Source organism: Oncorhynchus keta, chromosome 17, assembly GCF_023373465.1.
Source record: "Oncorhynchus keta strain PuntledgeMale-10-30-2019 chromosome 17, Oket_V2, whole genome shotgun sequence".
Classification (NCBI taxonomy): domain Eukaryota; kingdom Metazoa; phylum Chordata; class Actinopteri; order Salmoniformes; family Salmonidae; genus Oncorhynchus; species Oncorhynchus keta.
Window position 1 is genome coordinate 43,920,384 of NC_068437.1, and position 27,535 is coordinate 43,947,918.

The following is a 27,535-nucleotide window of genomic DNA, read 5'->3' on the forward strand; positions in this document are numbered from 1 at the left end:
CAGCCGTATTCATCAACCTAGCCAAGGCTTTCGATTCTGTCAATCACCACATCCTTTTCGGCAGACTCAACAGCCTTGGTTTCTCAAATGATTGCCTCACCTGGTTCACGAACTACTTCTCTGATAGAGTTCAGTGTGTAAAATCGGAGGGCCTGTTGTCTGGACCTCTGGAAGTCTCTATGGGAGTGCCACAGGGTTCAATTCTCAGGCCGACTCTCTTCTCTGTATACATCAATGATGTCGCTCTTGCTGCTGGTGATTCTCTGATCCACCTCTACGCATACGACACCATTCTGTATACCTCTGGCCCTTCTTTGGACACTGTGTTAAGTAACCTCCAGACGAGCTTCAATGCCATATAACTCCCCTTCCGTGGCCTCCAACTGCTTTTAAATGCAAGTAAAACTAAATGCATGCTCTTCAACTGCTGCCCGCACCTGCCTGCCCGTCCAGCATCACTACTCTGGACAACTACAAATCCCTAGGTGTCTGGTTAGACTGTAAACTCTCCTTCCAGACACACATTAAGCATCTCCAATCCAAAATTAAATCTAGAATCTGCTTCCTATTTCGCAAGAAAGTGTCCTTCACTTATGCTGCCAAACATACCCTTGTAAAACTATTCTACCGATCCTTGACTTCGGCGATGTCATTAACAAAAATAGCCTCCAACACTCTACTCAGCAAACTGGATGAAGTCTATTACAGTGCCATCCGTTTTGTCACCAAAGTCCCATATACTACCCACCACCCCAACCTGTATGCTCTCGTTGGCTGGCCCTCACTACATATTCGTCGCCAAACCCATTGGCTACAGGTCATGATTTTCTAGGTAAAGCCCTCTTATCTCAGCTCACTGGTCACCATAGCAACACCCACCTGTAGCACGCGCTCCAGCAGGTATATTGCGCTGGTCATCCCCAAAGCCAACATTTACATTGGCCACCTTTCTTTCCAGTTCTCTGCTGCCAATGACTGAAACAAATTGCAAAAATCTCTGAAGCTGGAGCCATATCTCCTTCACTAACTTTAAGCATCAGCTGTCAGAGCAGCTTACCGATCACTGTACATCCAACTTCCTCATCCCCATATTATTTATCCTCTTGCACCCCAATAGCTCTACTTTCACATCTGCACATCAGTGTTGATTCTTAATTGTAATCATTTTGCCTCACCTCCCTACATTTACACACTTTGTACATAGACGTGTTGACATTTGTTTATCCCATGTGTAACTTGTCACTGTTTTGAGTCATCTTGGCCAGGTAGCAGTTGTAAATGAGAATTTGTTCTCAACTGGCCTACCTGGTTAAAAAAAAAGTTATGATTTAGTGTAGGGACGTCCCAAGGATCCCTGATAGCACTAACCGGTGAAGATGGTCACTCGTTAAGTCATAAACCCCGCCTATTTCTACAATCTCTTAATGTGATTTTAAACCCAACCATAACCACACTGCCAACCTTATGCATAACGCTCACTAAATTAAGACCAGAAATACAATAAGACTTTGGTAAGTGGAAACGGGTGAACATGGAGTCTTACGGCATCGACTGTGGCCAAAATGACGAACTTCAGAAACTCGCAACATCAGTTCCAATGTCTGTATTGCCTTTTGGATACTGTGGGAAATGGAGCTCATCTTTCTATGAGTTTAAGTCAAAATGTTCAATAAGTTCTCAGATGACTACAATTTCATTATTTATGATTATGACAGTGTGAAATGTACCATGGTGTCCATTGATTAAGACTTTATTTAAATTTAATTCAGAATCACGTGCATACAAAGTGACCTAGGCATGTACAAACATGTACGAAGTGATCTTTTGACAACATTGACAATGGCTACACACTGACAGCAGACACAGAATCTCCAAAATACTGAACAAATATTTCTGGGTGGCCTTGGTAAAATTGCCTGAGGAGCCGTTTCCTCTCTTTGGCAGAGTGCTTTGGGTCTTCATTAATATTCCTCAGTAACACCAACAGCGCTTCTTGTGTTGTTCTTTGAGTACAGTCAGAATAAGCCTTTGTTGAGACTTGCTGACAGAACGTGGACCCTAAGGACAATGGAGAGAACAAAATGTAAGTGATGTATTTGAGGCAGTCAGCTCTCTTCCACAAAGACTACTACTAGATAGATATTTTACCTGTCACATCTGGTTGTTCCCCTTGCACAACTCTGGCAAGTTTGTCACTGACCAGCTTGTGCAAAGATCCTGGTATCTGAGACAGAAATGTTTCAAGCCAGCCATATATCAAACTTGATGTAATGATTGCATGCTCATATGGCATTCACAACATAGTGGTAATAAGAATACATGAGTTATTTGTACACGCAGTGTGAATCCACTTTTTTTTACAATTTATTTGACCCCCTTTTTCTCCAATTCCATAGTATCCAATTATTCGTAGTTACTATCTTGTCTCATCGCTACAACTCCCGTACGGGCTCGGGAGAGATGAAGGGCGAAAGTCACGCATCAAGCCGCACTGCTTCTTAGCACAGCGCGCATCCAACCCGGAAGCCAGCCGCACCAATGTGTCGGAGGAAACACAGTGCACCTGGCGACCTTGGTTAGCATGCACTGCACCCGGCCCGCCACAGGAGTTGCTAGTGCGCGATGAGACAAAGATAACCCTACTGTCCAAACCCTCCCTAACCCAGGCGACGCTAGGCCAATTGTGCGTCGCCCCACGGACCCCCCAGCTGCGACAGAGTCTGGGCGCGAACCCAGAGTCTCTGGTGGCACAGCTAGCGCTAAGACCACTGCGCCACCTGGGAGACAAATCCAGCACCTTTCTAATATTGAGCTGCATGTACACAATGTAAAGACCAATGTTTTCTACACTCAGTATATATAGCTTTTCAAGGAAACGAATAAATCAGTCACTGCTCTGTCAACAAATCAAGAATACCTTAAAAATGTAATGGCGGTTGTCCAGCATAAACAGCACCAGGAGGTCCACTTTCTCTTTGGCTAAAGATTTGCTGTGGATGATGGCTCTGGAAAAAGCCATCTTCACAACCATTTTGTTCTCAATCTGAAAATGAGACCATACAAGTTATTCCAACATTATGCACAATTTGATTCTGGTTAATCAAGATCTGGCAGGTAGTGTAGCAGTTAAGAGCATTGGGTCAGTAACCGAAAGTCCACGTTTAAATCCCAGAGCAGTGTGAAAATCTTGAGCAAGGCACTCAACCCTAATTGCGCCTGTAAACTCCTCTGGATAAAGTAAATTAATAAGAACGCTGACTCCATACAGAAATAACTATCCCATGGGCTTCACCTCTTTGTCCAGCTTGATTTCCAGCGGGTCTGCAGCCATAGCCATGAAGCTCAACAATGTGCGCAGTTCCTCCCGCTTACGAGGGTGCAGAAGCTTCAAACACAACTGCAGTGCCTCAAGAGCTTTATAAAACTTTGCATTCACTGCAAAAAAGAAGCACAAGTTAATGCAGCCCTACAAATTGCTTATGATAGACCTGGAAACAAAAAAATGTTAAAAGAATAAAAAGTGCCAATCATGACCCACGTAATATGAAGTGGCCATAGCTCTGGTCTCACCTAGTAATTCGGTAACCCCAGTGTAGATGTCGGACATGTGGTTGGCGAGCAGGGGTGAGCGGTCGGACTGGCCATAGTATTTCACCAATGTTTCATACAGCAGAAGTTTGCACTGCTGGGTGCCTGAGCCTGAACAACAGGGCTGACCCTGGCCAACACCCACCACGTCTGGACACCTGGGCAGATCACGGCTCACCTCCACCACCTGCTGGTCAGGCAGGAACTCCAGACAGTCCAATGCTGCTGTAAGCCAATCATCCTCCCTTCAACAGAATAAAATAATCATGTGCCACTGAAACTTATGTCACTCACCACCAGGAATATTATACTCCGTAGGCCTGCATGAGATAAGCTTCATTCATGTTAAAAATATCCACCTTAGCTATTCAAGTAAGACCAATAAGTCACACTACATACTGTGAGTCCTTGAAGGCCCTCAGGATCTCACGGTCCAGGTAGTTGCTGGTGTAAATCAAGTCTGGGTCCCTCTGTGCCATGCGACGGGGAGAAGTCTCTCCACCTTCTAACAGATTGTCCAACATAGGGAGCTCTACCAGCTGTAGCAGTCTCAGCATCGTTTCCTCACGCAACACTTCATCAACCACTACAGAGTAAAGGAATGTCCTGTCAACAAGAGTTCAATACTAGTCCTGGGGACCGAGATGCAGCACATTTGAGTTTTTGCCCAACACCAGCACCTCTGATGTAGTTAAATCAGATCATACCGACTTTACACTATCATAGTAGATGACTTACGAGTCTGTGGTAATGGAGAATCAATGTGTGCTTTGCTTGGACTTAGACTTCCCAGGACAGTTTCCAACAGTTGGTTGGATCTCAGAGGTGTACCATGTGAATAGAGTTGCTCCTCTTGCCTACAACATTTGAAAGCAAAGTTAAATAAAGACTACATCCAATTAATATTTCATATTGATTTGTCTCAAATAAAAGAAATAGAATCTAAACAAATAACCACCTGCAAGAAGCACTGCAAAAGGTGCTTTGAATACCAGGAGAAAGGACTCCTTTTTCAAGTTCATCCATAGAAGGCATTTGTGTGTTCAGAAACCTGTATAGGTAACCATTGCTGTCCTGGAAAACATCTTGCCTCTTATCTTTGCCAAAGACCTTTGCTCCAACTGTCTCAAACACCTTACAGTCCAGGAGGGCCTGACAAACACGCACCACCTTGTCCCGTGAGATGTCAGCACCTTCAAAGAACTTGTTCTGGACTATATGGGCCAACACCACAGACACTGCATCTGACCCCAGAAAGCAGTCATTATGCGACTTCAGGTGAAAGCGCCTTCGCTTCACCTTTACTGACATTTTGAGGTTGGCAATGATGCTGCTCCACATAGGAGAGGCCTGGAATGACTTATGGACCATGCCATGACCTGTAACACAAAATAAGTGAGAAAATAAACTAGTTATAGGTTTAACCATATCCTTGGTTAAACCATCAGCAGCCAGTGCTTGATAAACAGTGTTGGTAGACCACTCAATGCCTTCAAGGACAACAAGACGGGAAAGTCAAATGTACCAACAAATCCATGGGAGTCATTGGTTTGATTGTTATGTGGAAAAATGTGACGACCATGTAGGCTAATGATTCGTGCATACGTCTACAGCCATCAATAAAGGTCAAAGTTTGTACCTGGAGAACGCAGACACAACTTTCCCGACAAATTCAGCGCGGCAGCTCTCTCCTTTACTGTGGCCATTCTTCAATTGGTAAGGATGGTGGTGACGTAATGAAGAAGAAAAAAACGTTCTGTCCAAAACGTTACCCTTTTATTCATTCTTCAGGTGAGCAAGGGAAACCTTAATTAGCTGTTAAAGACGCAGTAGAATAATAAGTAGAATAGTATACGAACGCAGTAGGCATTATCCCTGCTGATTACATCAATTGAACTTGAACAATTGAACGAATGTAACAAAAATGTTGGCTACTCATTTCGATTTAAAATAGTGGTATGTAGTGAATAATAGAACTAACCAACATGGATTGTTTTGTCAAAGAGCTCGCTTTTACATTTTTGGTGTCTTCTACTCCAAGGACTACGCTAATACAGCGTAAAGGACACGTTGGAACAATTACACAATTGAACACTAGATGGCAGCCAGAGCAAATAAACGCTCGTTCCGTTTATGTAAAGTAATTTGTAGTTATAATCTATTGGTCAGTCAGTTTAAAAACAATATGTCAGGTTTCTGCATCCTGTTTTGTATTCCCATTGTGATTGGTTCCTGAGCCCATGGGAGGATCACTTGAAATGTTAAGTTTTACGTTATTAAATAAGCACTTTCATAAACGTCCACTGTCCTCTAAGAGTTGCTGCATTTCCTCTTAACTTCAGTCTATTGCATTCACCTTGGTTGGAGAGCGAGGTATAGCAGCAGCGTTCCCTTCCCTTTACAAAAGTAGAATGATGTGGACAGGTCTAGCCACAGTGTGTATGGAATGCACTGTCACCCACCAGTCGACATATTGGGTTGCAGCTACCATACTTGGTTGGCTAGGGTCGTCACTAGTTACCACAGCCACAAAGTTATATTCCCCGCCTATCGCTACAAATGATCTTCTTAAAATGTGATTAAAACCTTACCCTTACCACACAGATAACATTATGCCTTACCGTAAATTAAAACCAAAATACAAATGTTGTGTTAATGAATTGTAACGATATAGCCAAGTTTTACTTTGTGGTTGTGGTAACTAATTGAAACCGTTGACTATGGTAGCCAGATATCTGTATATAATGATGAGATACTAATATACATGCCCTAACAATGGAAGTCGTTGTCCCAAAGGTGGGAAGCTTAGCTCCGATAATAAGCCCATAGAAACTCATTGGCTTTATTTTGGACATATTTTGTCGAGGGTGAAACCTCTCGCTTCGCCTCTTCCTCTCTGGGTAGGCCTATATGTTGCTCAGTCAGTCTTCACTTCTCAACGACTTGTTATATATATGCTGCTGTGCATGTGTCAGACCAGCGCCAAATTCAGTCCAGTTTCTCCTCGCGATATGAAAGTGTTCTGTGCACCCGCCTCTCCCCTGGCTTTGCGCGAGCTATGCTATGAATTTACCCAACATGTCAGGTAGCTAGTCCTACTACACATTACCTTTGTTACTAGCCATGTTTTTTCATAAATGTAGCTCAACAAACAACACTGTCATTAGATATACTTTGAAACTTGCTATAATATTTATTTAAAGTCGCTTATTGTGTATTCTAAAAAGTGTGCTTGTTTCTTCACATCTAACGTTACAACGGCAACAAGCTGAAAATGGTCAATCACCATGCTATAGCTAGCCAGCTGACGTTAGCTCGCTGGTAGTGGCAGAGGGGATCTAGCGGTAAGTCGATACCAGTGAATTGTTCTGGTCCTTAGGACTTGAAGACACGTTGAGGGAAAGCGATTTACAGGTAGCCCAGAATTGAGTTGACCACAAACCAGGCAGGGTGTATTCATTAGTCGGATTCCGCTACAAAACGTGTTTTAATGTTGCAAAACGTTTTGCAAAGGAAAACGTTAACTTCAAACGTTCAATGTCATGCAACGAAAAGGAGGTTCTATTGTACAAATTCAAGTAGGCCCCTCCCCGTGTTGTTCCATTTGGTTCCTACTCTAAACTCTTTCCGTGACAGAACGTTTTCCAACAGAATCAGACTAATGAATAGGGGCTCCCGGGTGGCACAGCAAGTGTAAGGCATTGCATCTCAGTGGTAGAGGCGTTACTACAAACCCTGGTTCGATTCCAGGCTGTATCACAACTCGCTGTGATTGGGAGTCCCATAGGGCGGCGCACAATTGGCCCAGTGTCGTCCGGGTTATGAGAGGGCTGGGATGTCCTTGTCCCATCGCGCTCTAGTGACTCCTTGTGGCGCTCTTGACTTCGGTCGCCAGCTGTGCAGTGTTTCCTTAGACACATTGGTGCAGCTGTCTTCCAGGTTCATGCGAGCAGTGTGTCAAAAAGCAGTGCGGTTGGTGGGGTCGTGTTTCAGAGGACGCATGGCTCTCGACCTTCGCCTCTCCCGAGTCCATACGGGAGTTGCAGCAATGGGACAAGACTGTAACTACCAATTGGATATCACGAAAAAAGGGTAAAAGTACTCCAAAAATAATAATATCGCATTTTCGGTGAAAAACTGAAAACTGAAAAAGTAGGGAGAAATCAGACAAATATAAAACTAGATTGATCACGTGGAGAGCAGATGATGCTTAATGTTTATATTCAAAGAAATAGGCATTGAGGCATTCAGAGAGATGTACAGGACACAATTAAATGAATTAATTTGATATTCCAGATCTAACACTGTTCCTTTATAGAGTAAGTGTTGAGAGTATTTTCACTCCATTTCTCAGAAGACTTAGCTATCTTAGATTGTTTTAAAGTCCTGAATCATATTTGGAACACAATACAACTATGCAGAAACAGACTGGCACAATTTTTTAAATGTTAGATATCAATATATTGACAGAAAAAATATATGATAAAAGACTATAGTTAAAAGTGTGTTACTGCTTGGCTGATGCAAAAGCCGCCACCCACCAAGGGTGCTACTGTATCGTTTTATTTAACCTTTATTTCAACATGGAGTCATATGTGAGGTACCTTAGTCGTCATATCCTGCATGTTCCTGTCATGTAGTTCCTAAAGCTTTTAAATTCACCCCATAAATTAATCATAATAATGAAAGTAATAGGCCTATGTTATTTTATTTGCACAGTATTTTGTGTGGTGTGAATCTATAATGCTTCTTCACATAAGGCCCGGGGGGGTGTGGTATATGGCCAATATACCATGGCTAAGGGCTGTTATGCATGACGCAACGCAGAGTGCCTGGATACAGCCCTTAGCCGTGGTATATTGACCATATACCACAAACCCCAGAGGTGCCTTATTGCTATTATAAACTGGTTGCCAACTTAATTAAAGCAGTAAAAATACATGTTTTGTCATACCCATGGTATATGATCTGAAATACCACGGCTGTCACCCAATCAGCATTCAGGGCTCAAACCACCCAGTTTATAATCTCTAACAATGTTATTGAGTTCAGTAACCACCTCATGTAATTTTGTAATTGTAGTATATGAGCCCTAAATACTTTGCTGTAGCTGTGCTTAAAGAATTTAAGTCAGAGTGTGATTAAATACGTATTATCCTCACCTCAGGGCTTTGATTATGGCAGTGTTTTTTTCTCAGTGCATTACAGGACAATAGTCATATAACTCACAAAAGGTCATACAGACTTCATGTTGCTGATGGGAATTATCCCGTTATGTGGATGGTGTCCTTTTAATTTAGCTTTTCATGGTTTATAGAATTGTTTAATATCTGCTCAAGTGAATCAGTGGAGAGGCAAATAAAGACATTGGCCCCCCAGGTCACAATGTCATTTATGATAGTAGCAAATTCTAACGGGATCATTTAATCCCTGCACATGATTGAGTACGGTGCAGGTTAAATGGAGAAAATACTCTTCTATTAAATCGTCGGCAGTGGAGACCTACTTAAAAAGTCAGTCATGATGAGGACACAGGGGGCCATCTACACAGGTCATATTAAATAACTTATATAATTTAGAAGCTGAATGACAGGGCAATTTGTCCATTTAGTGTTATGGCTCTGACCCCTATTAGACTCTCAGGACTGCTTAATTTCTACCTTGATGTGTTGAAGAACTACTACGAAATCACTGCACTGTATCCCCCTGCAATGCTGTTTACTTAGTGACTGAATAATAATAATGTTTTAATGCTGTAGGCCTATACCAAATATACTTTGTTGTACACACTTATCATTCAATATTTATTTTTTACTTTACAGAAGTTATCAGGGTGTTAAAGACTCCCAACAAAACCTTCTCCTGACCTGAACATCTTGATGGATGTCAGTGCAGACTCAGGGAAACGCCCCACCACGGTAAGCTAGGGTTACTGCAGAAATACATACAATATGATAGAATGCATATGTCTAAGCTTGTTTGCATAACTTACAGTAAAACTTATTGTTCTCTTTAGACTGGAGGACACGACTTTGAAAAGGAGCTGTCGTTATCATATACCCCTCACGAGACAGACAGTGGTATCATTTCCTTACAGGTTTTGGAGTTTAAAACAATTCTTCATGAAGCAGTGGAAGAACTACATATTCACAGGGTACTTTGATTTATACATATCCTTCAAATATCTCTTGATATTATAGTAACATAAAGACAGATAATAGCTTTGTACATTCTCTGAAATTGTTACAGGAATTACAACATAAAACAAAATCGTTATATTTTCAGGAATGTCTCCACAATAACAACTTCCTCTTCATCCCATTGTTTACCAGGAAGAGCTCAGACACTTACGTCTCTATTTGGTCAAGTCATGAGGAACTGGGGAGTGTAATTTCGTAGGAGGTATATTATGAGTTTTCAGAGGAAGCTCACAGCCCTTTTTGGCCATCTGGACACAAGCCAGCTGTAGTTGCACATCTGAACGGGGTCATGCAAGCAAAGACCTGGTGAATTCATGTCTTTGCTTGTAAAAAGGGTACCCTGGAGCAAGCACTTTAAACCTGACACTGGACATGTTTAAAGGTTATAAGAGGAAAATAAACCATTGGCTCTCACATTTTATTGTTATTACCATGTTTCTGGGACAAAAACATTTAATCAATATGATCCTCAGGCATGCCGTTAAAGTAACACTTTGTAGTTCTTGCGTTTATTGGTGAGATGTTAAAAGCATAGCTTGTCATGTCAGACTATCTTACGCCGGTCAAATTTGTTTTCATATACATTGTGAAGATGCAATAGTGGCAAATACTTCTAACTACATCAATTTCAAATTATAATAAGTTAAAGTTTGGGCATCTCATTGATCTGCCTGCATTCCGACTCCAGGCGTAATCCAGATCGTTTTATGCCTTGACTATGAAGAGAATTAATGAAAACCAATGGCAGGCATTTATCTGATTTTAGAATACTGTGTTGTGAATTTTCATATAATAGGGTGAGTCACATACAGTGTTCAGTTTGCATATGGGATAGGCCTGATATGTACAGTGTGTTGTGGCTCAGGCCTTATTTGATCTGCTGTTGCCTCTTCTGATTTACTTAGATAACCAAGTTTAATAGCCTATTTACTGCCCCCCACTATCAAATCAGTATTCCTCTGCAAACTAACAGCTTTATCTTGTGTGCACTTTTTGAGTATGCCATGCTGGTAGCATAGTTTAATGGGAACTTATAAATAAACTCCATGAGCCAACTCCCACACCCATATAAAAAGTCCCTAGATCTAGGAAAGCAATTGACTTTTACCTGCCTTCCAGGGCTGAGGGAGGATAAGGATGGCTTTGCACTAATATCACCACTCTAATGTACCGCTACTTTCCCAACGATATTGGGGTGAACTACTGAAACTCAATTCAAAGTTGAGCCTCCCTCTGAATGTATTCTGTGGACCATGTAAAACTCCATCTTTAAGAAAAATATATTGGTATTTTTCATGATATTACAATAATGCTAAGAATACTGTACTACTACTGTGAAATCTGTGAGATTTACTATGTATTTCTAATATTGGTATTGTCTTTTTGCTTCAGGAGGCTGAAACTCGGTATGAAGAGCAGATTAGTAAACTTGTGTTGGAGAAGCAGGAATTAGAATGGCAGAAGGTACCTAGTTAGACAAGTTGTCTCCTAATTGGGCTAGTTGAATGAGACAGCTGCAAATATTTGACTGATACATTACTCATTATTGTCAGTGTGCTTGCGTAAGCTAGCTAAGTAAAAATAACAATGATTTAATTATTTATCAGTTCACCTCTTGAATTATTATCTGAGTTAATGTAATGCCTTCTTTTTTGTAGGAATCCCTTCAACATCAAATTGACAACATGGCAAATCAACATACAGAGTCTCTTGCCAATGTTAAAAAACAGGTGATTTTCTCAGCGTCATTGTCATTGGGTGCAGCAAAATCATATAATATGTTGCTTCAGTGCTCTTTTCCTTCTGTGTAAGGGCAAGTAGAACGGGCACATACGATCAACCTTTACAATGACGAATGTGCATAAAGATGGAGGAATTCAGAATCAACATCATTGTTTTAGCACTGCCCACAGTTTTTAAACTACTGCACGCAACATTTTTCAATGTGCCAGTAAATCAGCGCAATTAACTTTTCAGTTTTTTTCAAATTGCCGCCATCTTGGAGCTAGTATTGGGATCATGTATACTGTGCTAAGGACGATACTAACAAAAAGTAATGGAGAGAAACGTACAATAGTGCAAACTTAGCAAATTAAGAATTTGTGGTATGTACATGGGGGCCGCCATCTTTATGCACCTTCTCCATTGATGTTGGTGGATCTGGTGAACTAAAAACAATGTAACCAGCTTTAATTTGTGTTAAAATGATGTCTAACTTTGCTTTATAGTTTGGTGACATTTGTTTCTGATGTCATGATCATAATCATTTTGCAATCTGTTACATTTTTTTCCCCTGAATTAAGTTTCAGTCCAAAATCAGAGGGGTCGAAGGTGAAAGGGTATGATACTCTTTAATTATTTTATTGATACTCGTTTTTTTAATGACATTTTTCACAACATACTATGTCACTAAAGGTCATTGTTTCATATTGTTTTGCTCAAATGCAGTAATTCAGTGATGCAAAAATGACAGAGTTTAGTTTAGACTTAACAAATACAATCTATTCTATTTATTCTAATAAACTAAACAATTGTATTCTGTGGCAATGTTCCGTTGTAGGGAAAGCACCAGTTGACAGCCGAGTTAAAGGACAAGGAGATCAACAGTCTGAAGGAGGAACTGAAATTGTTCCAGGTAACGTTTCTAGGAAACACACACACCCAGAGGGAGCAGGACAGCTCTCCATTCCCCCCTGTTCGTCCCATTTGGAGGCTTTGGGTGAACTTTGGGAAGCGCTATCCCACCACTGATGTTCTGAGTTGGGGTGTAGTTGGGGTGTGTGTGGAATAGACTCGGGTGAGACAGCTAAGGTGTATTATGGCAGTCGCCATGGTCCACTGCATTTACAACCTAACCCTGCGATTGGGCAATAACGTCTCTTTGATATTTTATTTTGTATTATTATAATGGACTTGGTTATATTATGGCATAATTATGTTGACTTTGTTTTATGTCATATCTTAAACCATTTTAATTCGAGTTACATTTTTAAGAGTTTGTGTTTATTGAATGTTATGTGCACGTGCGTGAGGCTGTGGTTATACTATACAATTTCCCTGAAAGTCTGCACCATAGTTGTCATGATATCTTGATGAAAAACATAACTGTCTTTTTACTACTGTTTTACAGTTGTTCAAGTACAGTTTGGAGAAGAAATTAAGCGAGCTGGTAAGGATTCCAATTATAGAAATTGTTGACAGGGGAGTGTGGGAGTGGGTGGAATTAAAGAGGAGGATGAGGAGAGGGAATGGCTCATCAGGAGTAACGGATAGGGAGTGCATGACACTTGAACCCCCAGTGCAGCCGAGAAAATATCACTATTAAAATATTTTATAACTGAGCCTCGCTCTGTTTAACCTTCCAGTGGCTAAGAAAAAATGTGTCTTGATACAGACAATCAAACAACAATGACAGCGATGAACAATAAAAGGCTCTCAGGCATGTGTCAAGTTGACTCCTTATCTCTAGGAGGGGAGCCGGCGGCCAAGATGTTAAACAAAGGTCCTCTCAGCCCAAAGTGACAGCAAACTCTTTCCCAGTGTCCTCCTCCTTTGTGGTAGCTGACTGAGGAAAATCATACCAATCCTGACCATTCTACTGAGAGAACCTACTGTACTGCTTATTACAGGAGAAGAAGCTGCAGCTGCAGACCCAGACCAAAGACAGCCACCTGAAACAACTGGGGGAGGTGGAGAAGAGGTTTGGGGCTCTCTCCAGACAGTGTGCCATGGTCAAGCAGTTCCACGAGAAGCTGGAGCAAAATGGTATGCCCGCCACAGCCATGCCCACTAGCACATTTAGACAGAGTATTTTATGTAACACTTAAGTTGCTCTTATACCTGTGCAGAGCAACTTAAAGGTGTAAAATCTTTTTGGGCGACCTGACAAAATCCACATAGAAATGTGAGTTATTGATCTGTCATTCGGATTGAAAGCAAGTCTAAGAAGCAGTAGATCTGTTCTATGTGTGCTATTTCTATGCTTCCTGTTTTTAAGTTTCATTTTTGTGTCGTTTACCTTTAGTTTTGTACACCAGCTTCAAATGACTGAAAATACAATATTTTGGTTTATGGAAAAGATACTTCACAGCGATTTAGATGGCACAATGTTTCTCCACACTATACTTGCTTGTTTTGTCACATAAACTGAATTTAGGCAAACTATTAGCATTTTAGTGACCAGGAAATGGCGGTGCGTTTTCTGGATAGTGTAAAGTGTTAGTTACCATGTGTTTTCAAATCAAGACTTTCCCCAAGACTAACAGATATTACCAGTACGGTGGTGGCCTTTTTTAATCTGAGAAACCTCAACGTGTTTTGTTATTATGACGTCTGATAACAGTGGCAGGCCATACGTTATCAGGTAGCCATAGCCATTCTTGTCTGACATTTAACCAGTAACTCTGTTGTACTTATATTGCCCTGTTTTTTTAAACATGTTAATCTTTTGCCCCTAAACCATAGTATCACTATTTATGTAAAGTGGTGATACAGTTACGGTGGGGCCAGCAGCTGCTGTTCATTTAAAGGAGATAGGAAACATTTGTCTGCCTTGTGGAGTTAGTCTGGAAATTGTTACTTTTCCATGTGGCGTAAAGAAAATAGCTACACATAAATCCCAGAAATATTTCATTATTTAGTTAATGAATTAATTTAGTTCAGCAAGCTTCCATTTGTGGACTCTTGATCCCTCTTACAGTTGAAGATGCCATGAGACTCAATAAGAAACTAACTTCTGTCAATAGAAAACAAGAATCCACAATCATCTCCTTAAAACAGGTGAGACATGATTTGAAATGTTACATCATCATTGAATACAGATTGCTGTGTGGAGGGTAAGATTAGGGAGAGCAGGCAGTACCTGGAGGTGTAACTCAAATATTTCCCTGCCTCGGAGTTCAAAGAAGACCATATATAATTGCTGTGCCGTATCTCTGGAATAGACATGCAGAGCATGCACAGTGATCTGTTAAGTAGCAGAGACTGAAGGTTACACATATTTTACCATGACATAGTTTTGTTACTGTTCCGACTTACGGATGTGGATCTGAGTTTTGGGCTTGATAACCATGTTAGTATCCCTCTTTGAAAGTTAAGGCACTCATATGTTACTTTCTTCGTCAAGGAAGTGGAGGAACTTAATAACAAGCTTATTAAGGCCAAAGTGACATCTGTGGGTAGATCTGAAGAGAACTGCAACCTCACAGTCAAAGAGCAAAACATACAGCAACTCCAACACAGGCTGCATGTGGTAAAATTTATTTTTTGGGATATATTCATTGTTATCTTAATTTACTTGTATATCAAGACAACATTAATTAAATGTTAATAATTCAATAGGTTTTTGTTTTTGTATTTTTCAGGAAACTGAAATTAATAAAAAACTCAGAGATGAGCATACAACTGAAAGAAATGGAAAAAAGGTCAGAATAAATTCCCCCTCACCCTACATAGCATAGTATAAAACATATTCAACCCTTTTCCCCCAATTACCCCATAATGATGTTGGTTGCTCGATGGGGTGAAAATGTTAAAAGGTTACATTTGATGATTTTGTGGTAAGTGTGTCCATATAAAATAAAGGTGGTTGGCTTGTGGGCGTTGGGAGAGGGGGATTTCCACGCAGGGCAGGCAAGCGGTTGTGCTGTATGTCATTAACACAGCCCCCACCCCGTTTGTGTGTGTGTTCAGGAGGTGATGAACTGCCTACAGCTTGCCCAGCAGCTTCTGCTGACACAGACTCAGGCTGTGAGCCGAGTGGAGCTGGAGCTTCAAGCACAGCGAGAGGAGTACCAGGTCAGGACTTTGAGCAATTATTAGTCTCCTAGTTTCTAACAAACAAACTAAGCTAAAGAAAAGGATGCATTTATATTTTTGATTATTAAAAATCAATTGTTTAGTTTATATATTCATAATATGAATGTTATTCTGCTCTATAACAACTTATAGCATGTTTTAATACACCCATGACTTATAAGGGAATTGAAAGACAAAAAGTGTATGATACATTTTCTGAAAATATAACAATTTGAAAGGTTGGGTTTAAGTGAACAGATTTTACATGGTTAAATACAAAACGGTAGAATAAAACACTTCCTCTTGGTCACAGAACAAAGGTTTCTTATATAATTTAAATGTGAAGTGAAGTTCTACAAGGACAGAAATAAATGATGGTGCTCACAGCACATAAAGGTGATGGAGTACATTGTATATCACACTTTACACAATAGAACACACAAAGTGCAACTGGATGATATGTGTTTATTCTGCCTTTAAAGACGCTTGTCTTTTACTCGCCTCTCTTCCCCGTTTTAATTCACCGTCATTCATTTATAAAAATCATTATTAACATGACACAACCCAACTGATTTGTATTAGCTTCTCTGTGTGTTTAAAACCCTCTGTCCAGGTTAAATAAACACATAAAAATGTATTATTGCATTAAAAATCTCTCGGGTGATGAATTTTATTGCAGGCCCTTAAAAGAGAACATGAAGTGATCCAAGAGAAGATCCAGGAAAAAGAAGACCGATTCACTCATCTGCTGGAGGAGTACAGACATTGTAGAATGATCTGGGAAAATGAGGTATCACTGAATATTGTCAAATACGGTTGAAAATATGTTGTTGTGATGTACTGGACACGTTTATTTAATGGAGAAAGGTTATCTTGTGATGTAAAACTAAACTAGGCATGCTATATTTATGTGTTTTTATTTCACATAGAGTTTAAGTCGGAAGTTTACATACACTTAGGTTGGAGTCATTAAAACTTGTTTTTCACCCACTCCACGCATTTCTTTTTAACCAACTATAGTTTTGTCAAGTCGATCAGGACATCTACTTTGTGCATGACACAAGTAATCTTTCCAACAATTGTTTACAGATAGATTATTTCACTTATAATTCACTGTATCACAATTCCAGTGGGTCAGAAGTTTACATACACTAAGTTGACTGTGCCTTCAAACAGCTTGGAAAATTCCATAAAATTATGTCATGGCTTTAGAAGCTTCTGACAGGATAATTGACATATTTTGAGTCAATTGGAGGTGTACCTGTGGATGTATTTCAAGGCCTACCTTCAAACTCAGTGCCTCTTTGCTTGACATCATGGGAAAATCAAAAGAAATCAGCCAAGACCACAGAAAAAATATTGTAGACCTCCACAAGTCTGGTTCATCCTTCGGAGCAATTTCCAAATGCCTGACGGTACCAGGTTCATCTGTACGAATAATAGTACGCAAGTATAAACACCATGGGACCACGCAGCCGTCATACCGCTCAGGAAGGAGGTGCGTTCTGTCTCCTAGAGATGAATGTACTTTGGTGCAAAAAGTGCTAATCAATCCCAGAACATCAGCAAAGGACCTTGTGAAGATGCTGGAGGAAACATGTACAAAAGTATCTATATCCACAGTAAAACGAGTCACATATCGACAAAACCTGAAAGGCTGCTCAGCAAGGAAGAAGCCACTACTCCAAAACCACCATAAAAAGTCAGACTACAGTTTGCAACTGCACATGGGGACATAGATCATACTTTTTGGAGAAATGTCCTCTGGTCTGATGAAACAAAAATTGAACTGTTTGGCCATAATGACCATCATTATGTTTGGAGGAAAAGGGGGAGGGTTGGAAGCTGAAGAACACCATCCCAACCGTGAAGCACGGGGGTGGCAGCATCATGTTGTGGGGGTGCTTTGCTGCAGGAGGGACTGGTGGACTTCACAAAATAAATGGCATCATTATGTAGGAAAATGATGTGGATATATTGAAGCAACATCTCAAGACATCGGTCAGGAAGTTAAAGCTTGGTCGCAAATTAGTCTTACAAATGGACAATGACCCCAAGCATACTTCCAAAGTTGTGGCAAAATGGCTTAAAGAAAACAAAGTCAAGGTATTGGAGTGGCCGTCACAAAGCCCTGACCTCAATCCCATAGATTGTAACTGAAAAAGCGTGTGCGAGCAAGGAGACCTACAAACCTGACTCAGTTACACCAGCTCCGCCAGGAGGAATCGGCCAAAATTCACCCAACTTATTGTGGGAAGCTTGTGGAATGCTACCCGAAACGTTTGACCCAAGTGAAACAATTTAAAGGCAATGCTACCAAATACTAATTGAGTGTATGTAATCTTCTGACCCACTGGGAATGTGATGAAAGAAATAAAAGCTGAAATAAATCATTCTCTCTGCTATTATTCTGACATTTCACATTATTAAAATAAAGTGGTGATCCTAACTGACCTAAAACTGAATTTTTACTAGGATTAAATATCAGGAATTGTGAAAATTGTGAGTTTAAATGTATTTGGCTTAAGTGTATGTAAATTTCTGACTTCAACTGTAGCTATCTAAACACATGGAATGAGTTTGACACATTCTTAACGCCATGAAAAACTAAAACAGCCCTTTACTAAGTGTTAAATTACTTTTGAATTGCATGTACTTTAACAGAAACTGACATTACAAGAGAGGATCCGGTCAGAGCACCAAGACCTGAGATCTGTAAAGGAGGCTTATAGCCACCTTCATGAGCAACACACAGAACTATCATCCCGCGCTATACTGCAAGCAGAACACATACAGGGACTAGAGGTGAGACAGCAACATTTCCCAAATCAAAATAGGAGCTATATATGCTGATATACAATGCTGATTAATAACAGAAAGACCTATGTTTAATTGCAGTATTTCAGCCTCACACCGTGAATAACTCAATAACACTATGTTGTCTGTTTTGATTCACCGATACAGAGTGGGATGAAGGACTATGTTAAAGACAATGAGAATCCAATGGTTGAAAACAGAGATCAATCCGCTAAGGATGAATATGTCTCAAAGGACGTTTTTAGAGTGGACACAGTTGTAGTGGATGAAGTGGCTCAAACAGCGGAAATTGAATCTACACAGGAGAATCTAGATGTTGCAGATGTGTCCGGTAATGTAGTGATCCACTTCAATTGCATGATAGATTTCCATTGTTTTAAAATTAATTGCCGATTTTAATTGTGATATTGATGGAGGTGCAATGAATGAACATCAATAATACATTTTTGGGAAATGTATTATTGATGTTGTTTGACTATGTGATTTACCTACACAGACCAAAGCAGGGAAGTCGGTCCTTCCCGTTGTTCGGAGACTGTGATTGATGCCTCCCTACAGACAGCCCACTGTAAGGTTATCGATAGTGTACAGGCCACCCATGGTTCCAATCCAGATCGGTTCACAGACGTAGAGGGAGGTGGAAAGAGTTGTCAGGGTGAAGACAAGCCTAGCTCAGTGCTCCAGCCACCAGCAGGAAGTCTGAAGGGGTTGGCTTCGCTCCAGTCTGGATCTGCAGACGGTCTGACCACGGTCACAGACGTGGTCCATGTGCTGAGTATTTGCGGAGTAGGAGAAGGTCAGGCAACTGACTCAAACAACAAACGTAGCTCCAGTGATTTCAATGATCCATTCTGCAGTTTGATTAATAATGTCTGCTCGTCCAGCAACGTCCATCTGAGCGACAAAGGTGACTCTATGAGTGGGCTATCTGGCTTTGAGAACAGTTCTGTTTATGGTGCGCTAAACAGTGACCCAGTGGCTGGAGGAACAAGGGATGGAGAGCAAGAACAGAGTGTGTATACACCAGAGATGACAACCAGCCAGACATTTAATAAACACAGAGGCAGACAGAAAAGCACATCATCATTTCAGGACATTGACCCAGTCCAAGCTGTGACCCCATTGGTAGTCTCACAGTCAGATCCACGCAACTTTCTCCTTCAAAAGGTCATTGAAATCCATGAAATAAGATGTCACACGCCAGAGGCCAATGAGGTCAACATCCTTTCAGAGTCACCTAGCAGCTCATTACCAGCCTCAGCCCAACAACACAGCAACACACACATTGAGAATCCGACAGAACAAGAGACAATCGGCACATCTTGTCTTCCATCACAGCCCCTGAATCTGCCACAGCAAATCAATCCCCATGGTGTTGTTGCACAGGACTGTGCTCAGTCTGACTGTAATATTGGAACCAAGGAGCCTGAGGACAAGCATAAACAACCAGCTAGAGACTGTGTGCCAGTAACTGAGGATGCACTCTATCCTAATTGTCAGGAAACCTTACCAGAGAGTGGAGATCTCAATGTGAGCCCCGATGCTGGAACCCATGGAGATCTTGAACAACCTTCTTCAGTTGTTAGTGTGGACGTTGACGGACCTGTTGGATCACAGTCCCAACCATGTCCAGTGGCTATGGACTCACCACAGTCTGAGAGGGTTCATGAAGGCCACTGCTGTAACTCTACAGTGGAGGAGAAGTTGAGACCACAACATGCCAATGACAAAGATATTGAAGTTAAGCACAACAACCCAGCGACCTCCAAACCCCCAAGCGATGAGACAGATCTCTCCCCCAAAAGCAATTATTCAAAACAATCTTGCCTGCTGAAAACTGAGAAGACATCTGAAACCATTGACTATTCATTTCTAGCAAGCAACAAAAGATATCGATCATCATTTGAGTTAATTTCAGAGAAGAAGGACATGCATTCCAGGAACATGCACAGCATCGTAATTAGTCAAACAACCCCGACATGCCAGATATCCCCAGTGTCTGACCTGAAAACTAAACTGTCCTCTGGATTCCAAGAGCCTCCTTCTCCATTCACAATACCCATCTTTCTAAAGGGCAAGCAAAACACCAGAGGTGAGTGAGGCAATCATTTAGAGTACTCTAGTGTAAAGATTGTGGTATTTTCAAATAATCTTTCTTGTTTTGTGGCTTCATGATTGCCTCCCTGAGATCGGCATACCTGCATTTTTATAAAATGTATCAGATTGGCTTGAGTATATCTTCCATTCCCTCTGTCATTTAGATCCATCAATGATGACTAGGTCTGCAGACTCGCACAACCCTCCCAGCCTCCTGACGTCCCACAAGAGAGATCATCAAGGGGAATGGAACACCATTAGAGAGACCTTTTATGAAATGTCAGCAGAAAAAGTGAGTTGATATACAGTATCTAAGGAGCAGGGGGGAAAACCCTAGTGAGCTAAACTCGCAGCTATGCAGAGCAATGAAGTTAAAAAGTGTGCTTCAAATTTATTTCCATTTCCAAAAACGTTTCAGCAAGGGTAGAATGAGGTTGATAGTCTCAGTGTATTCATCAAATAGTGCAGGATTGTCGAACAAATTTTTCCCCGGAGGCGGCATTCGTTCTTCAGCAACCGTCGGAGGGCCGCATTGAAATGTTTTTATATTTCCTTGCCTTCAAAAATGACAAAGAATAGTCTTCTATCCATAGTTTTATGAATTTGCGATGCTCCCTGTTTAGTGATTATTAGTGAGCTGGACAGTCAATAAACTCTATGAATATAGGTCCATAATCATGTCTACACAGTTTAGATTTTAAAGTATACTGAACAAAAATATAAACGGAACATGTAAAGTGTTGGTCCCATGTTTCATGAGCTGAAATCAAAGATCCCAGAAATGTTCCATATGCACAAAAATCTTATTTCTCAAAAACGTTGTGTACAATTTTTTTTTTTTTTCTCATTTTTTTTTTTCTTTTAGTAAGAATTTATCATTTGCCAAAATAATCCATCCACCTGACAGGTGTAGCAAATCAAGAAGCTGATTTAACAGCATGATCATTACAAAGGTGCACTCTGTGCTGGGGACAATAAAAGGCCACTCTAAAATGTGCAGTTTTGTCACACTTTGCCACAGATGTCTCAAGTTTTGAGGGAGCGTGCAGTTGACATGCTGACTGCAGGGATGTCCACCAGAGCCGTTGCCAGATAATTTAATGTTAATTTATCTACCATAAGTCGCCTCCATCGTCCTTCTAGAAAATTTGGCAGTATGTCCAACCGGCCTCACAACCGCAGCCCACTTGTAATCACGCCACCTCAAGACCTCCACATCAGGCTTCTTCACTTGCTTGATTCATCTGAGGGGGGAGGGGTGCTGAGGAGTATTTCGGTCTGCCATAAAGCCCCTTTGTGGGGAAAAACAAATTCTGATTGGCTGGGCCTGGCTCCCCAGTGGGTGGACCTGGTTTCCAAGTGGGTAGTCATATGCCCTCCCAGACCCACCCATGGCTGAGCCCCTGCCCAGTCATGTGAAACCCATAAATAATTTATTTCCATTGACTGATTTCCTTATATGAACTATAACTCATTTAAAATCTTAGAAATTATTGCATGAAGCTTTTATATTTCTGTATATTGTCACGCCTTGGTCTTAGTGTTTTGTGTTTTCGTTGATTGTTTGGTCAGGCCAGGGTGACGTGGGTTTGTTTTGTTGTATTTCGTATTGGGGTTTTGTGGTTATTGGGATTGCGGCTGAGTAGGGGTGTTGTATGGGCTTGGCTGCCTGAGGAGGTTCTCAATCAGAGTCAGGTGATTCTCGTTGTCTCTGATTGGGAACCGTATTTAGGTAGCCTGGGTTTCGCTTTGTATTTCGTGGGTGATTGTTCCTGTCTCTGTGTAGTTTCACCAGATAGGCTGTAATTAGGTTTTCACGTTCCGTTTGTTGTTTTGCTTTTGTATTAAGTTATTTCATGTATCGTTCTTCATTTATTAAAGACATGAGTAACCACCACGCTGCATTTCGGTCCGACTCTCTTTCTACAAATGAAGAACGCCGTTACAGAATCACCCACCACACACGGACCGAGCAGCGTGTTAACAGGCAGCGACAGCATGAGCAGCGAAAGGAGGATGAATTATTCGGAGAATGGACATGGGAAGACGTGTTGGATGGCAAAGGTTGTTACACTTTGGAGGAGATACTGGCCGGAAGAGATCGCCTCCCATGGGAACAGGTGGAGGCACTTAGGAGAGCAGAGGCAGCAGGAGATAGGAGCCGACGATACGAGGGAACACGTTTGGCAAGGAAGCCCGAAAAGCAGCCCCAAAAAATTATTGGGAGGGGGCTTACAGGGAGTATGGCTATGCCAGGTAGGAGACCTGCGTAAACTCCCTGTGCTTACCGGGGGGCTAGGGAGACCGGGCAGGCACCGTGTTATGCTATGGAGCCCGGTTCGGTTCATACCAGCCCTTCGTATTGGCCGGGCTAGAGTGGGCATCGAGCCAGGTAAGGTTGGGCAGGCTCGGTGCTCAAGAGCTCCAGTGCGCCTGCACGGTCCGATCTATCCAGAGCCAGCTCTCCTTGTTTATCGTGAGGAGCCAAGGAGGAGACCAGAACCAGAGCCGGTGTTAGAGGTGAGCGAAGCAGAGACTGAAGGAGTTAATGGGGAAAGTGGACGAGAGAGTAATGAGAGAGTTGCTAGTATGGTGCTATAGGTACGATATTCGTCCGACGGAGCGTGTCGGGATTTAATGGCACCTGGGTCAGCGCTCCATACTCGTCGTGAGGTGCGTGTTAGTCGGCTGAAGAAAAATGTGCCAGCCTCACGCACCAGGCCTCCTGTGTACCTACCTAGCCTTGCACGTCCTGTGCCAGTCCTGCTCTCAGGCTCTCCAGTACACCTTCACGGTCCAGTCCATCCAGAGCCACCTCCACACACCAGTCCTCCGGTAGCAGCTCCCCGCACCAGGCTTCCTGTGCGTGTCCTCGCTCCAGTATCACCAGTGCCAGCACCACGCATCAGGCCTACAGTGCGCCTCGCCTCTCCTGTGCTGTCGGAGTCTCCTGTCTGTTCAGCGCTATCAGAGCCTTTCTCCTCTCCTGCGCTGCCGGAGCCTCCTGCCTGTTCGGAGCAGCCTGAGCTGTCAGTCTGCATGAAGCAGCCAGAGCTGTCAGTCTGCATGAAGCAGCCAGAGCTGTCAGTCTGCATGAAGCAGCCAGAGCTGTCAGTCTGTATGGAGCAGTCAGAGCTGTCAGCCTGCATGGAGCAGTCAGAGCTGCCAGTCTGCAAGGAGCTGTCAGTCTGCAAGGAGCTGTCAGTCTGCAAGGAGCTGCCAGTCTGCAGGGTGGTGTCAGCCTGCATGGAGCAGTCAGAGCTGTCAGTCTGCATAAAGCAGCCAGAGCTGTCAGTCTGCAAGGAGCTGTCAGTCTGCAAGGAGCTGTCAGCCTGCATGGAGCAGCCAGAGCTGTCAGTCTGCAAGGAGCTGTCAGTCTGCATAGAGCAGCAAGATCCGCCAGTCAGCCATGATCTTCTAGATCTGCCAGTCAACCAGATTCTTCCAGATCTGCCAGTCAACCAGATTCTTCCAGATCTGCCAGTCAACCAGTCTCTTCCAGATCTGCCAGTCAACCAGAATCTTCCAGATCTGCCAGCCAACCAGAATCTTCCAGATCTGCCAGCCAACCAGAATCTTCCAGATCCGCCAGCCAGCCAGGATCTACCGGAGCCTACTACCTGCCTGAGCTTCATCTCAGTACTGGGCTTCCTCTCAGTACTGGGCTTCCTCTCAGTACTGGGCTTTCTCTCAGTACTGGGCTTTCTCTCAGTACTGGGCTTCCCCTCAGTCTCGAGCTGCCCCTCAGTCTCGAGCTGCCCCTCAGTCACGAGCTGCTCCTCAGTTAAGTGGGGTTCTGGGTGAGGACTATTAGGCCATGGTCGGCGGCGAGGGTGGATTATCCCGGGACGCGAAGGGGAGGAACTATGACTTTAATGGAGTGGGGTCCACGTCCCGAGCCGGAACCACCACCATAGACAGACGCCCACCCGGACCCTCCCTATGGTTTTGAGGTGCGTCCGGGAGTCCGCACCTTAGGGGGGGGGGGTGTCTTTCACGCCTTGGTCTTAGTGTTTTGTGTTTTCGTTGATTGTTTGGTCAGGCCAGGGTGTGACATGGGTTTGTTTTGTTGTAGTTCGTATTGGGGTTTTGTGGTTATTGGGATTGCGGCTGAGTAGGGGTGTTGTATGGGCTTGGCTGCCTGAGGCGGTTCTCAATCAGAGTCAGGTGATTCTCATTGTCTCTGATTGGGAACCGTATTTAGGTAGCCTGGGTTTCGCTTTGTATTTCGTGGGTGATTGTTCCTGTCTCTGTGTAGTTTCAGCAGATAGGCTGTAATTAGGTTTCACGTTCCGTTTGTTGTTTTGCTTTTGTATTAAGTTATTTCATGTATCGCTCTTCATTTATTAAAGACATGAGTAACCACCACGCTGAATTTCGGTCCGACTCTCTTTCTACAAACGAAGAACGCCGTTACATATATTGAGTTTGCCCCTCCCCCAAAAAAGTATACTTTTTTAAATCTGTATTACTCTAAACCACCTGCGGGCCGTATGTTTGACACCTTATCTCGACTCTGAAGGAATAGATTGGTAGACGGGATCAACCATTCTTGGGAATGTCTGCGATGTTGAATCAACTCTTCCTCGTATGTTTATAGGGAACCCTCAGGCATATCTGTGGCAGAAAACAGTTCAAACTATTGCAGATCGTTTCCTGTAAAACTTTATTTTTTATTTTGTATCCAAGCCTCTGAGTTGAGGTTCACAGAGATGCTTCTGTTGAGGGGTGGGTTGTTCAACATGTAAAACTGACACAGCTAGATAGAGAATGGATTGGCTGTGGGAATAGGCTACCTAATGATACTTTGCTACTTCTCCTCACTCACTCACTTACTCTCTCATCACAATCATTGCATTGTGTCATTCTGCTGTTTATCAGAGCCAGGTGCTGTAAATTGAGAGGAAAATAACCAAACATGTCTAATGTAAAATGGGAAAGAACCTCAATACAGTAAGGGGACAATTGCAACAAATTTGATCTATTATTTAAGGCCAGATGGCTCGTAACATTGTATTATAAACAAGGCACAAAGGTGAAAGATAGCAGCAGTGGAATAGTATAGGGCAAGGGTGTTTTTAACCTGGGGTACTGCAAGGGATCCGCAAAAATATATATAAAAAATAATAAACTAGCAACAACAGAATAAACACATTTTGAATGACATACCTACAGTAGAAAAGAGGAGAATATCTTATTTCTAATGATGTCAACTTTATTTCTCAACTCCTAAATTGAGTAAATTACACTCACTGGAGCTAATTACACTCACTGGAGTATCTGACAACTTTTAAAAAGCACCTATGAGTACCAGTTGTGATAAGTGCCGTTGACTGCTGGTAAGCTTGCTTGACTATTCAATCCGTATCGTGGAAGTACCTTTACATTTCTATTGTGCAACAGATTGAATACAGATTGAATAGAACCCTTAATACATTTTTGCTACGTCCGTCGTTAGATGAATGAGACCAAAGCGTAGTGTGGAAAGTGTTCATGATATTTTATTACTGAACTCCGACAAAACAACAAAATACAAAACCGAACGTAAAGTTCTGCAGGGCTATACAGCAACTATGCAAAAACAAGATCCCACAATCTAAGGTGGGAAAACAGGCTGCCTAAGTATGATCCCCAATCGGAGACAACGATAGACAGCTGCCTTTTATTGGGAACCATACCCGGCCAACAAAGAAATAAAACTAGAATTCCCACCCAAATCACACATGACCTAACCAAATAGAGAAATAAAAAGGCTCTCTAAGGTCAGGGCGTGACAGTTTTTGCCAACACATGGCTAGGTTTTGTTTAGCCAGCTGAACAGCTGCTATTAGCGAAAATGTGTTTGAAGTTACCTTTTTATCTAATATGCTATGTAAGATGTCAAACTAATGGAAGGCTATCTACCAAATCAATTCATTTTAAAATGTTGATTACTTCTCCTAACCATTCACCTGATTATAAGATTTTTTCATTTATTTTGCTAGCCTATGAGAGGGTCACTGGTTTGCCAGTACATTTTCACAGTGATGAACTGTAGGCTATTGTGTTAATTTCTGCAGGAAAGCAGAGATCACATCCCAGTCAGCTCTGCTTTGCCCATCATCACGACCCCTTCCTCTATGTGCAGCAGCAGGTTGTGGCAGGACTACCCCAGGACCGTCTCCTCTCCATGTCTCTCCAACAGCAGCAGTTTGTGGCAGGACCTCCCCAGGACCGTCTCCTCTCCTTGTCACCCCAGCTTCTGCAGAGGGACTGCTTCTGAGGCTTTCCCACCCAGCTCACAGGACGACGAAGAGTCACAGCAATCCAACATCAGAGCCCAGATTGCTAAAATAGAGCCGTTCCTGTGCTCCGCGAGGTTGAGACTCCCAAAGAAACGCAAAATGGATTCAAGTGAAACTATGCCGTTGTAAAGAAGTACTAGAGTTGATTTCATTAAGTTATTGATCATTACATTAAGTTCACACTATCAAACTTGTTCAAACTGTCAAATATTCTGTTATTAAGATTTGAAAACACTTACATTTACATTTACATTTAAGTCATTTAGCAGACGCTCTTATCCAGAGCGACTTACAAACTTAAGGCAAGAAGGCATTGTTAAATGATTTTAAGTGGTTTCTTGTATGTATTTATTATTGGGTCTATTTATGGATTTCACCATATTTATTTATGAATCCATGCTGTTTGTTATTGATCTACAGTTCTGTATATTAAAAGTAGCCAACTGTTCAGTACCTGGCTTGTTTTAGCTCTATTGTCATACACTTGAAGTATGTTTGAAAGGATAGTCAGCAGTATACGTTGCAATACGACGCACTGAAACAGAAAAACAAAGGTAGCAAGAAAATTGCTTTGCCTAATTGTTTACAAGCTAATTAACTCTTAATTACTCTACAAGCAATCTGGCAGTGCCTCTGGGAATTTAATGAAGGAAACGCCACTTGTTTACAGCAGTAGCACTAACACTGGGCAACTATAACTTGGGCTAATTGGAATACACAAGTATTAAATAAGAATCAATTACTGCACATTAA

At 42.1% G+C, this 27,535-nt stretch overlaps 2 protein-coding genes across 12 annotated transcripts; one reads left to right on the top strand and one right to left on the bottom strand.

Moving 5' to 3' along the window:
* Positions 1 to 1,724: 1,724 nt before the first annotated feature.
* On the bottom strand, positions 1,725 to 5,370 carry LOC118395895 (DEP domain-containing protein 7-like). Its single transcript, XM_035789947.2, has 9 exons — positions 5,228 to 5,370; positions 4,547 to 4,967; positions 4,327 to 4,445; positions 3,988 to 4,174; positions 3,571 to 3,833; positions 3,293 to 3,435; positions 2,918 to 3,043; positions 2,149 to 2,224; positions 1,725 to 2,058 (listed from the first exon to the last, which is right to left on the bottom strand). The coding sequence occupies exons 1-9, from the start codon at positions 5,292 to 5,294 to the stop codon at positions 1,844 to 1,846; spliced, it is 1,617 nt and encodes a 538-aa protein (XP_035645840.1). The 5' UTR covers positions 5,295 to 5,370; the 3' UTR covers positions 1,725 to 1,843.
* LOC118395893 (uncharacterized) lies at positions 5,244 to 27,235 on the top strand. 11 transcript variants are annotated; one of them, XM_035789944.2, is made up of 20 exons: positions 6,510 to 6,673; positions 6,857 to 6,932; positions 9,411 to 9,506; positions 9,605 to 9,742; positions 11,181 to 11,252; positions 11,447 to 11,518; positions 12,092 to 12,127; positions 12,349 to 12,423; positions 12,919 to 12,957; positions 13,418 to 13,553; positions 14,488 to 14,567; positions 14,914 to 15,039; positions 15,152 to 15,211; positions 15,480 to 15,584; positions 16,264 to 16,374; positions 18,249 to 18,389; positions 18,549 to 18,732; positions 18,898 to 20,493; positions 20,663 to 20,790; positions 26,626 to 26,893. In XM_035789944.2, the coding sequence occupies exons 3-20, from the start codon at positions 9,468 to 9,470 to the stop codon at positions 26,758 to 26,760; spliced, it is 3,273 nt and encodes a 1,090-aa protein (XP_035645837.1). In that variant the 5' UTR covers positions 6,510 to 6,673; positions 6,857 to 6,932; positions 9,411 to 9,467; the 3' UTR covers positions 26,761 to 26,893. The 11 variants fall into 11 exon arrangements, with proteins under 11 accessions (XP_035645831.1, XP_035645835.1, XP_035645832.1 ...); XM_035789937.2 differs by having other exon boundaries at positions 6,513 to 6,673; positions 6,816 to 6,932; positions 26,558 to 27,235; XM_035789936.2 differs by having other exon boundaries at positions 6,513 to 6,673; positions 26,558 to 27,235.
* Positions 27,236 to 27,535: the final 300 nt, after the last annotated feature.

Excerpts from the sequence above, each read along its gene's own strand:
- LOC118395895 (XM_035789947.2), bottom strand. The coding sequence starts at position 5,294 with ATGGCCACAGTAAAGGAGAGAGCTGCCGCGCTGAATTTGTCGGGAAAG. Across the intron at positions 4,175-4,326 it reads TTCTCCATTACCACAGACTC|TGGTTGATGAAGTGTTGCGT; the intron begins GTAAGTCATCTA and ends TTTACTCTGTAG. Across the intron at positions 3,044-3,292 it reads AAATCAAGCTGGACAAAGAG|ATTGAGAACAAAATGGTTGT; the intron begins GTGAAGCCCATG and ends TCTCATTTTCAG.
- LOC118395893 (XM_035789938.2), top strand. The coding sequence starts at position 9,468 with ATGGATGTCAGTGCAGACTCAGGGAAACGCCCCACCACG. Across the intron at positions 9,507-9,604 it reads CAGGGAAACGCCCCACCACG|ACTGGAGGACACGACTTTGA; the intron begins GTAAGCTAGGGT and ends TGTTCTCTTTAG. Across the intron at positions 12,128-12,348 it reads GAGGGGTCGAAGGTGAAAGG|GGAAAGCACCAGTTGACAGC; the intron begins GTATGATACTCT and ends GTTCCGTTGTAG.